Source organism: Bombus flavifrons, chromosome 1, assembly GCF_040668555.2.
Source record: "Bombus flavifrons isolate JBK064 chromosome 1, iyBomFlav1_principal, whole genome shotgun sequence".
NCBI lineage: Eukaryota > Metazoa > Arthropoda > Insecta > Hymenoptera > Apidae > Bombus > Bombus flavifrons.
This window is the reverse complement of record NC_138442.1, coordinates 4,681,136-4,693,066: the sequence shown is the minus strand read 5'-3', so window position 1 is coordinate 4,693,066 and position 11,931 is coordinate 4,681,136. Positions and strand designations below refer to the sequence as shown.

The window sequence follows — 11,931 nt, the reverse complement described above, 5'->3', positions numbered from 1 at the left end:
TATGTAATACTTTGTACTAAAATAAATATATTTATTGTATTTGCACGTGTGTTGCGAGAACTTCATTACACAGAGAGTATTTGACAGGTAGTGGTTAATATAAAGAAAAAAATGAAACGAACTTCCATTAATGTTATTATTGTCTTTTCATTGATTCATTCCTCTTTAATAAGAAGAAATATTTTTTATACGTGCATCATGAACCAGTCCTACATTATAAAAATTTATTGCTTATAAAACTGGTCTTAAGTTCAATATTCTATTAAAATACTTCGCTTTAAGTAATTCATTTTATTTTATATACATTGAATAAATTAATTTCTATCTGTGGACTTTTGATATGTATCTGGATTGGTAGCACAGCCAGGACATGTATGTAAAGATTCATGAATAAATATTTCACAGTCTAAACAAAATGTTTCATTACATTTATTACAAATGTATACCTGGAAAAAGATACAGTTCTAGTTTATATTTTGCAAATTATATTTATATATTGTTCTTATTAAAGCATGTTGTGTTGCATTGATTATACCTTCTTATCTTTTTGAGACAATATCTTCTGACAACCATAACAAGTTGAAGGAATTCCACTGAATACAACTTCCTTAAAAGATTCAACAGGGAATAAATAATGATAGGACCGTGCTAAATGTGGAGCAGACACCAATGTTAATCCACATGCTCTGCATTCTACTGGAAGTTCACAATGTTTGCTTAAACACTGAGGACAGAGATATCCTGTACTAAGAAGTTTAACAGATTCATCTGAACTTTCTGCATGACTGTAAAAGAAAAAGATATTTTCTTCCCTTTAAAAGAACATTTTATTTATGAATTAACAATTAAAAAATTATTTACCACATGCAAACTGCCATAGCTGAATCATTTGCAGAAGAATGTAATGCATGATGAGGGAAACCCATTTTTACAAGAGCAGCATCTAACCTAGTTGCAGCTGGAGGAGGATCTATGTGCATATTTAACTGTTCCTTGTAATGTTTATCATCCAATGCAACGCCATGCTCTCCACCAGTTGCTGTTGCCATTCTTTTACAAATATATAGTTCAGCAGCCAAACCTATCACACTGCACCTGACAGAATCTGTCTTCATGTTCTATAACCAAAATTAACATGTAACATTCTAGTATAATTTGTGTTACATAGTACATCTTACAATTTACAATACATACTTGTATAGTTTCATTGATATCTCCTGGATCACATGTTGTAAGTGCTCCTACTATTATAAGTATTTCTTTGCTAGCATGTGATGGTAGGAGACGTAATGACTTCAAAGCTAGCTCTATGGAGTTTTGCAATGAAGGTTCACCTACTGGTGCAATTTGTTGCATGTTTTGTACTTCCTACAAATATATAAAAATACGTACTTATAGATCAAAATAAAAATCTAAACAATGCTCTAAAAAAATTTACCTTCACATGTTTTTTAGAATTTCCAGCTAATTCGCTTACTTTTTCTGCTCTCTTATTCCTTGTAATAATTACTCCTAACTGACTTATAGGATTTTGATAAAAGAATTCTTCAATAAAATCTTCTAGAAGCTAAAAAAATTAATTTATAACAAAATATAATGACATATATAATTATATAGTATCAAATATAGTATAAAGGTATCAATAGGTACCTTTAAAGAACATAGAAAACGAGTTGGTTTCAAATCTTGAAGCGACATTGATTCAGAAGCATCAAGAATTACATAAAGGTGCCTCATCATCCCTAATCTGGCACCAACCTTCTTTTCCATTTGACGTTTTCTTTTGGCATTATGAATAATATCTGCAACTGATGCTTCCAACAATCCATGATCATCTTCTTTGATTGCTTCCCTGTATAAAAAATTATTTATATATAATAATTGTATATAATAACTCATTAAAGTACTTTAAAAAATATGAATACCATGTCTTTTCATAACCAGTCTCCCATCTATACTCTTTCTCCTCTTCTTCATCAGCCATTTTTTAATTTCTGAAATAAATACCACAATCAAATTCAATTCGTTTAATTAAGAAATTATATTCCAAACTTTCTTTCCAATAAATTTGGAACAATGCTTACTTTAGACGATTGTATTCAATTTTTCGAAGAAATAAGGTTAATGTTGTTTATATTGTCGCTGACATTAAAACTTATATGTCAATGGTATGATTGAAAAGATTAACGTGTCTCTTAATACTTGGCAAATATTAACAACATAAAATTACAGTTGAAGGAAAGAAATTCTCAAAACAATATAATAAATTTTTACAAAAAATCTTCATACAGCATACAACTTTCGTCCGGTTTAATACAAGAATTAATTTATTTTTTAAATTGCTCATAAATTGAAAGAAACATATCAAACATAAATAAAATGCTCTAGCGCATTAAGTTTTAATTTATAATTAAATTAAAGAACAATTAATCGCATATAGAATTCATAAATCGGTAATAACCAATGACTATTTACCAAATCTTGACATCAATTAACATAAACTTGCCTTTTCTATACTCGATCCAATGCCGGAACATAGATGAGTTTGTCGAAGAAAAGCGGCATATTTGAATTAGACAACGGACCCTATAAAACAAACTCCCTTCTCCATAAACAATTTCTTTTTTTTCTCATAATCTCACTCGAGTATAATATTTCAAGCATAAAATATATAATTATAGATGAAGTATCTCCTGCAAAAGAAGATAAAGGAAAATTAACGAATAACATTTTCCCGCCAAAAAGGTGAGCTGTTGCCGTGGCGGGCAAGCGCCATGGCGCCACTGTCGTCAGACGCGATCACTGTTTTCATACCATCTCGTGCAGCAACAGCAATTATTTCCAGATCAGGAAGATCTAATTTTTCCACGGTTTACCGGGTGTAAGTTGTTATCATTGGTTTAACACTTGATCGGATTGAAATCGGCAATGGGCATTAAGTGTGTTCAAAAAATATTCATGGGTAGACAGGAAGTGAATAGTCGGGGAGAGTTTTCGTGACGAGAGCCATCTTGACGAGCATCGGCTTGCTCATGATAGACAGAGGACGAGTCTGTGGCGGCGGCGGCAGCGGCGATGGAATCGTTTCTAAATGTTCCCGTGAATTCTGAACGCTCGTGTTGTCAGCATTTAGTATAATCGTTTATATCGTATATATCTTTCACAGTAAACCGGTTACTATTTCAAGAACAAATTTATTTGTGAGTTTTATTCGTTGGTAACTTACGCCACTGGCCGCGTTTACAATGACTCCATGCTGTGTGCCTCTCGACGTCTTACCATTTATGCGGGAATTCATTTAGTTTAAATAAAAAAGACCCCGCCGTAAGATATTTCTTCGTGATAACGCTTCGAATCGTGCGAGACTAATTCAGGGAATTATTGTACATAGCAGTGTGTGTTGAGTGGATCATCGAATTAGCCGTAACAACGGCAGTGGTGTCTTGTTAAAAAATGTTCGCAGTTCGATTTCCACCGGCATGTTGCGTATAAATTTTTCTGACACCCGCGAAACTTCGAACTCCGAATGTTACGGTTTTTTTTCTTTTACTTAGGATATGCTACAGAAGCGACCTAATAATGTTTTTACACTGTTTGTTTAAAGAAAATAGGTTTATTCAACGAATTTATTATATAAATTGTTAAAAAATTTATTTGTAAAGGTTCATCGATGCATTTGCTAATTAATACACGTTATAAGTGCTACATAATATTTATATTAGATTGTATATTTTTATGTATTTATGGAAGTTTTAAAATACAAAAATACATTTAAGGGTGCAAAATGTCGAAAATAATATTTGATATAATATCTGATAGGTGCAACAAACTTTTATTTAAATTTCATGTCTTTAATTATATTTATAAAAATTTAAAAATGCATAAAGGCCCAAAGTCTATTTATTATACAGAGGATAGATATTATTTGTCACAATATATATTTTGGTGTAATTAATTTTTATTTTCTTTTACCTACTAATTAGTTAATTAATCTAAAATATGGATCTTATCATTGAAATTTTAGTTCACTTGTAGAGAAGAGATAATATATGTTCATGTTAGTATGTAGTAACTGAACTGTGAATTTAAAATTTATAATATAATGTTCAAAGAATTATTGAATAATTGAATTAATCTGTTATTAATGTATTGTCATTGATTACTTGTTTTGCCTTATATGCCTTTGTATAATATGAGTAAAGTTGTCAGTTGACAGTCTCAGTAGAATTTAAAAGAAAATGTTATTTTTTTTAGAAAAGAAGCTTGTGGATAGAAACTTAAATACATTATTGAACAAAATGGAGGGTGGCGATGGCCCTTCGGCCATTAGTAGTAATCCTACTGCAATTAAAGGTAATATTTACAATTTATCATTAGTAATATGCTATGTAAACAACAAGCCTTTGTTTATTTTACTGCTATAAACACAACTATTACATAAATATATAAGTTTATTAAAAATGAATAATATAATTTTAAACTCTTAACAAAGTGTATTATTACATAAAATATTAAACAAATTAAATTTATTATAGTTAGATCAAATTTATTAAAATTTGAAAGCTGTAGACATGTATTCTTTTGAACAGTTTCATAACAGATAATTTATATGAGTATAAAAAGTTAATAATCACTGATACATAAAAGTGAGAGTCCTGGCATATTGACCAAAATATAAAAAGTAACTTCATTTGAAGATGTATTTTATAACATAACATAACACAACATAACATGTTTACAAACATAAAATAATAAATGTTATTATGTTATTAGCTGCACAAGAAGAAATGGGAAGATTAGATGTTCTTGTGTGTGGACAGTGCCATTCAGTTTTTCATTTTATTGAAGAATTCCAAGAGCATCGTACAAAAGAAGGCGCTTGCACCCAAATTTCACATTTTCGTGAAAATAGTAATGTTAGTAACCCTTACATCACTATTAAATCATGATGGCATTGAGAAATAACACTGGAATAAGAATATCACTATCTTATTTTAACTTTTCGTAGAATGAGCAAAAAGCACAAGTATGGGCTTTCCTTTTATGGAAAGATTCACAAATCCAACAGGAAAGTTCAGATAGGGACTCAACAAATTCATGGAAACTGTATCAAAAATGGTGCAAAATGGATACACACATAAGAGATTCGTGGATTGCAGCTGGGAAAACTATACAAACATTTACGAAAATTAGTAATGCAAAAATGCAAGATGTACCAAGGCAAAATCAAATAACTACTAATGCAGAAGGTGCATATAAAAAAAGCAATAATTTTATTCTGATTTAAATGATCAATGCACTTAAGGTATTCTGTACTATTATAGGAAAACCGATAGTAGTCCGTAAAGTAATTAGAAACGGACAACCGGAAGACGATAGTAAAAAAGATAATAAAACTTCGGAGACAAAGAATCAAAAAAGTAATGAATCTTTCGAGGAAGTAGAAAAGAAAGAAAAACCAAAATTGAGACCGACAATAAAACTCAAGGTCAGCTTCGTTACATTTTAATAACTTTAACGTATGTAAAAAGCTAATAATTTATTCATTATCATAGACCAAATCAAATAAAGCTGGTGATGACGACTCAAGCGATGAAGAGTACGTAGTAGAAAAAATATTAGCGAAACGATTTAACCCGAAAAAAAGATGTTCGGAATATCTATTAAAATGGGAAGGTTTTGGACAGTAAGTTCAATTTATAATATAACTGTACATTTTTAGATAGGAGGATAATACGATAAATTACGAAAGATATTAAAAATATTCGGTGATAAAAATATGCGAATAATTACAGTGAGCATAATAGATGGGAGCCTGCTGAGCATGTAGCTACGTGTAAACATTTATTAGAAGAATTTGAAAGAAATCTTGCTAAAAAAAAGGAATTGAAAGCAGCTCAACAGCAGGCTACTGCTAAGGCAGCAGGTCGAGGTGCTCATCCTACACAAAAAACAATTATAAAAGCTGAAGCTAAACCTGGACCAAGTACCGCAGGTCAAGTAGGGTAAGGCAATTATTTTTTGCCTACAGTTTCTACAATTTTCAGTGTGTTCTCTATATTTGTAAAATAACACTTCAAATTACAAATTTTCTGTATGTAGACGACCTATGCGATCAAGTAAATCAAAAGCAATGGATCAAGTGAAGCAGTGGTGCGGTTCCATGAAGGACGAAGACAACGACCGTATGTGTATTTTATAATATAGTTTATATTAGTGACCGGTACTTTTCATAAGAATTGTATATACACTACAAATGTTAGAAACATATTAAGATTCCGAAATTTGTTTAGTATTAGGGAAAAGAAAGATGGATTATTCCGAGAGTGATTCCGAGGATGGTGGCAGCAGCGCTGCCAAACGAACTAAAGGTGACACAGGTAGTGACGAAGACTGGACTGGAGAGTCAGAGGAAGAAAAATTGTTGGGTCGAAGTGATATGATTCAACGGGCATTTAATCGTGCTAATGCTCAATCAAACGGGTCTAACAGAGCAAGTGGTTCGTCTACAGATCTTGCGACTTCATTGGGACTTCAATCTCCCGAAGGAGCAAAATCTAACCAACCACCAGTCTTAGTTGCGAATGCCAAAGGAGTTGTTAAAGTTGACCCGAAGCAAATGCCAAATTTAACATCCGGCGTTTACGTAATGTCACGGAAAGATGGCATTATCAAGTTGGACTCGTCCCCTAGCGGAAAATTGGCTGTAAAAGGTTCGCCAACCACACAAGGTGTTTTGATGGTTCAAAATCGAGATAATACTAACGTAGTAAGGAAGCAAGTAATATCCGCATCGCAATCGAATTCTGTAACACCGGTAAAAGTGGTTTCTAAAATGGATGGTGGTCAAGTAGTAACCCAGATGAAAGTAGTTTCTAAGCCTGTTACGAGTAAAGCAGGAGGTATACAGAAAACAGAGCCTATAAAGATCCAGCCGAAACCAGATCCGACACAGTTACCGCAGATACATGTCGTGACCGCGGTGCCGGCTCCCATAACTTTGCAGCCAAGAATAAGTACAGGAATACGTCCTGGACCTGTTACAGGCCAACGCAGTGCGGACGGTCGACCTTTGTTACCCAGACCTCCACTGCGTGCGACGACACCAACTAGCGTACTTGGAATCGGGTCAACAATTCGCACACCTGTTAGGGCGCCAGCCCCGAAACAAGTTCAGTCTCAGCAAACACGCCAGGTACTACAAAAACGTACGACGGCTGTAACTACGCAAAGTAACTCGGTGAGTCCTGGAAATGTTACTCAAGTTAGACCAAAGTTTACGGTGCTTAGCCCACAGCCGAAGCAAGTGGTAAAGTCTGGAACTAGTCCAGTGCAACAGGCTAAACAGTCTCCAAAAACACCAGTTGGTAAGCCACAGTCATTATTATCTCCGCAACAAAAGTTATTAATGGCAAAAAGGAAAGCTCAAGAAGCAGCGGGTATCATTAAACCAGGTGGCCGCGGCCTCCTAGCAGCTGCTCGTGTTACCGCCGGTCGAGGCAGAGGGAAATTGGCTGAAACACCAGCGACGACCACTCCAGGAAACAAACTGAAAGAAAGTAAATTGGCGGAAGGTGATGGACTTCATATGGAGTTCCACGAGGTAGGCTCCGAAGAGAGTAGCAGCGATGTTGAACCGGAGCTTCCACCTCCTGAAGCTGATACCATTGCCACTACGGAGCCTGATAGTCCACCTAGGCCGTTTACTCTTTGTCCATTGACGGGCCGTATCATTGGACCAGATGGTGAACCCGTCGAACAACCGGCTGAACCAGAACCTGAACTTGAATCTACGGGAACTCCGTTGTCCACCATTAAAACCACTGCAACTACATCAGAGAGTATAGACGTCTCCGCTACAACCACCACCACAGAATTGGTTCTACCTTCTCTTGATTCTCTTACAGAGGGTGGTGGAATAATGAGAGTCGAAATGAGTCCCGGTGGAACGACAGGAACGATCGTTCAGACCAGCGAGCCAGCGCAAATCAATTTGACGAATGTATCTGTTCCTGCACCGGATCTTCCTTGTTTGGATGATACAGCTCCTGCCGTGGCCACACCAGCCACAACTACGACAACACCGTTAACAGAAGCGACACCAACCAGTGAATCTTCTATTGCAGCAGGATTAACCACAGCCACTGTTACCTCGACTAACACAATAGCAATCGCGTCTACCGATGTAAAAACTGAAGAAAAAATATCGGAAGAGAGGAAGGTAACCGAAGATACATCAAACTTGGTAACAATAACTGGAGAGGATGGTGTTGTTTATCAAGTGGCTGGTCAAGCTGAGGATGGTCAGACATTATTGGTAACTCGAGATGCTGATGGCGAGCAACAATGTGTATATGTTACCACAGAGCAACAAGGAGACGAAGGCTCTGTTTTAACGTTAGATCACGCTGTGGCGGAAGCTGTAGCTCAATTAATACCTGATCAAGTAAATCTGGCTTCGCAGTTCTATGTAAAGGAAGGTGGTACAGAACCTACTGAAAATCCAATGGTAATGTCTATCATGGACAACACGAATACGGCGGATGTGACGGAGGGACAAGAAGATGGCGATGGCCATGGCCAAGTTGTAGCTCAAGTCGTACAAGCGGAAGAACCTACTCCAGGTAATGTACCGAATTTAAACATTCGTTTCAAACTTAAATTTAAACTTTAGTGAAAACTAAAGTAAAGGGACATATTATTAAAATTTAATTGCATTATTATGTTAGGTGGAACTAGAAGAGTAGTCTTACTCTTACCTGACGGAAATCTAATGATGACAGAAGTGACGGAAGAACAGTATGCTGCGCTCGGACTCGGCAAGTGAAGAAACACTTAACATTAATATCATGCGGAATGAATAAACGATTATGCATCGAACTATACAATTTACAATGGAAGTTGTACGCTTAAGGGATGATCGTGGGTTGTATATATGTAAGAACATTTACTTCGTACAATTGCAATGAAATTATTCACAATTTTTCCAGCTGAAAACAGATACAATGTGAAAGAAAAATAACAGAAAACACATATAGCTGGTATATTGTAAAAAGAAGAAAAGGGAAAAATAATAACAGGATCGTAATTACACAGAAATCTAGAATAATAGATTAATGGATAAATAATTATGTTTTAGAAATTCATATTTCAGTGTCCCAAATCCGCTGGAATCTTAATTTTTATTCGTTTAATTTATAAATGTGAAGAGAGAGCGAGAGAGAGAGAGAGAGAGAAAGAGCGAGAGAGAGTAAACGCGAAAGGAAAACATATTGCATCTTTGAGGAAAATCCATTACACGTTTGAACTAAGCATTGTATTTGTAGGATAGTGAAGTATAATCTGGGGTTTTATATTTTCCACACAATAATAGGCTTTTAATAAAGACCTTTATTCCCCCGCATACAAAGTCCAAGCTTATATAGCACGATATATTTGGTCAGGTTTTAGAGAAAAATCACGAGGAATTTATTTGTAATTATCAAAGGACAAATCGGCATTTCAGAATGTAAATATATTGTTGAAACGGAAAAGCGAGAGAAAAAAATCGAATATTTCGACTAATTCTATCGCGATGATTTTTTACATAAAACTTGAACCTAGTTTGACTCTGTGCTAATACATATACCTTTCTTCACCACAAGATCCATATAAATTATAATTTAATACTCTTTGATTTCTAAAATCATACTATTCTAACGCGAATATTCGTAATAATATTTAAATTCGTGCATTGTAAATTATTTACGCGAGCGCAAAAATTCATTTCTTTTCTTTTTTTGCGTTAAGGACTGTGTATGCTTACTCTTAATAGATTAAAATAAGTGCACTCTTATAAAAGGAAATAAACACATAATTTTTAAATCTATAAGGCTTTTAAAACAAAAGAAAGAAGATGAAAAGAGGACAGAAAAATACAGTGTTGTTTAATGCAATATCATGCGCGTCTCATTATTATCAAGCTCCCATTCCTTTTCAGGTTGCTCGATACATAATTACACACGTACAATTAATGTCCAAAATATCTGTTGAATAACTACGATGCTTTTCGAAACACGCTAATCGCTTCCTGCCCTATTGTGCTTTTGACAACAAGAACGAAAGTGTACCAATTTTTTATATCTTAAGACGAAGAATTAATACTTGTGTGAACGATGGTGGAGGTCTCGTTGAACGTATTATAGAAATAGGCAACGTTGAGAATCTGTGAGATCTCTCTCGCTTGTTTATTTAATAGACTGTACAAAGCGTAATCTATAATGTCATATATGTAACAGAGAAAGAAAAACAATGACGTGCATATAATGTTTATGCGTGTTGAAATAATTATACATATGTATGTGTATGTATATGGGTTTAGAAAGCAAAGAAAGATACACGAATTCTTTGTATTTACGAAATACAATTTACGATAAATATAAATAAGTGTACCTTATTGTAATTGTATCGCGACTATGTCAAATGAAATCAGACGTTTTTTCGTCAACGTAAATAATAATTAATTATAATAGGGTTAAACTAGATTCAAGCGTTTAATTATAAGCAGTCTGCTCTTGCAATAAAATAAAAAGAGGAAGAACTGCATGTAACGAGAACGATTTTTAATTATATCTCGGTATAAGAAGAAACTATTTTGCACGATGTACGGCCAGGAATATAAAATCCTAGTATTTTACTAACGTACTCCTTTTGTACATAGAACTTCATTCTCTAAACCTTTATATAAAAAATTGTTTCCAAATAAACCATAGTGTCAAAATTAATCTACGTATTTATTTTTCATCATGATCGTTGCTGTGTTCTAATTATTTATTCCTTAATCACCATGTATATATTTGTTCAAATTTTATTTAACACTCACAAAAAAGATTTGAATTTGCGATTTCATTTGTTAATCGTAATTAAAGATTGATTGACAAATTTTTTTCATAAAACGAATCTTATCCAGATGGAAGATAATGATAGCAAAACATATACTCAATCTGTCCAAAGAAGACTTGAAAGTATGATACAATACAGAAATGATAATTGGAAAATGTCATATGGTTTTATTAATACTACTCAAAAAAACGTGGTTTTGCAACAAAAATCGACCTATCTACTCTGTGTCAGTATCTTCATATTTTTGACTGACAGAGAAACCAAAATAGTCAAATGTCCGTGATTTTTACAGACCTACAAAAATAGGTTACAAAATGCTTGTCCAGCTGACATTAAACTGTTGAAACGTAACGTTCAGGAAGACTTAAAATCAAAATATGACGAGTTAAAATCTAAAGATGTTGATTTTGAAGAATGTGAAGCAGATTTAGGTAGAATACTTAATAAAGTTGTTATTTAACATATAAAAAATCATCAACAATTTTTTTAGACATACATCCTAGTGAGTTAGCAATAGACCCACCAAAAGTGAAGATTTGGAACGAATACAGAAAACTGATAGAATTATCAAGACAAAAACCAAAATCAAAACTTAAGCAATCATTGATACACGTGACATCGTCACCAAAACTTTATGTCAATAAGTATATCTATTAAATAACAGTTAAAAACGTTGAATTTCATAATCTTCGTATTAAATCTTCCGAACCAGGTCTTTCTCCAAACTACGATCAGGTTTAAACAATCGAGTGAAAAGAAGTATACTAAGACCTGATACCCAAAAGAGTATATTAGTGGCCAACACGAATTACGTGCAATTTCGTAATTTTAAATTGAAAAAGATGTATAAGGTTCGTCTTGACTAATTTCCATTTAATCCTTCGGCAGTGCAACGAAATGAAAAAGAATTTAGAATACCTTTTTTCGAAAATAATCGTCCCATTATCCTGAAGATTTCCTATATGGCTGATATCAAGCGTGAAAGATACATATTTTCAATTTTTTATAGGAAATAAATATTAATAATTATATCATGTCATGTATGAAGAT

General features: G+C 33.8%; 3 protein-coding genes across 7 annotated transcripts; 2 read left to right on the top strand and 1 right to left on the bottom strand.

Moving 5' to 3' along the window:
* Nucleotides 1-257: 257 nt before the first annotated feature.
* Nucleotides 258-2,954, bottom strand: Ssl1 (general transcription factor IIH subunit 2 Ssl1). Of its 2 annotated transcripts, XM_069119095.1 has the most exons (9): nucleotides 2,815-2,954; nucleotides 2,507-2,693; nucleotides 1,926-1,994; nucleotides 1,651-1,852; nucleotides 1,439-1,567; nucleotides 1,195-1,368; nucleotides 862-1,118; nucleotides 536-785; nucleotides 258-446 (listed from the first exon to the last, which is right to left on the bottom strand). In XM_069119095.1, the coding sequence occupies exons 3-9, from the start codon at nucleotides 1,982-1,984 to the stop codon at nucleotides 315-317; spliced, it is 1,203 nt and encodes a 400-aa protein (XP_068975196.1). In that variant the 5' UTR covers nucleotides 1,985-1,994; nucleotides 2,507-2,693; nucleotides 2,815-2,954; the 3' UTR covers nucleotides 258-314. The 2 variants fall into 2 exon arrangements, with proteins under 2 accessions (XP_068975196.1, XP_068975186.1); XM_069119085.1 differs by lacking the exons at nucleotides 2,507-2,693; nucleotides 2,815-2,954 and adding an exon at nucleotides 2,085-2,487.
* On the top strand, nucleotides 2,779-10,294 carry Chro (chromodomain-containing protein chromator). Of its 4 annotated transcripts, XM_069118708.1 has the most exons (11): nucleotides 2,779-2,881; nucleotides 4,255-4,353; nucleotides 4,774-4,916; nucleotides 5,009-5,249; nucleotides 5,325-5,488; nucleotides 5,556-5,686; nucleotides 5,796-6,005; nucleotides 6,103-6,185; nucleotides 6,294-7,367; nucleotides 7,455-8,624; nucleotides 8,730-10,294. In XM_069118708.1, the coding sequence occupies exons 2-11, from the start codon at nucleotides 4,299-4,301 to the stop codon at nucleotides 8,825-8,827; spliced, it is 3,369 nt and encodes a 1,122-aa protein (XP_068974809.1). In that variant the 5' UTR covers nucleotides 2,779-2,881; nucleotides 4,255-4,298; the 3' UTR covers nucleotides 8,828-10,294. The 4 variants fall into 4 exon arrangements, with proteins under 4 accessions (XP_068974809.1, XP_068974786.1, XP_068974794.1 ...); XM_069118685.1 differs by having other exon boundaries at nucleotides 6,294-8,624; XM_069118693.1 differs by lacking the exon at nucleotides 2,779-2,881 and adding an exon at nucleotides 3,043-3,200 and having other exon boundaries at nucleotides 6,294-8,624.
* A 586-nt stretch (nucleotides 10,295-10,880) lies between these two features.
* Nucleotides 10,881-11,708, top strand: LOC138182981 (uncharacterized). The gene is made up of 3 exons (XM_069119476.1): nucleotides 10,881-11,107; nucleotides 11,174-11,312; nucleotides 11,372-11,708. Exons 1-3 carry the CDS (start codon nucleotides 10,949-10,951, stop codon nucleotides 11,536-11,538), a joined length of 465 nt encoding a protein of 154 aa, XP_068975577.1. The 5' UTR covers nucleotides 10,881-10,948; the 3' UTR covers nucleotides 11,539-11,708.
* The last annotated feature ends 223 nt before the right edge of the window (nucleotides 11,709-11,931 follow it).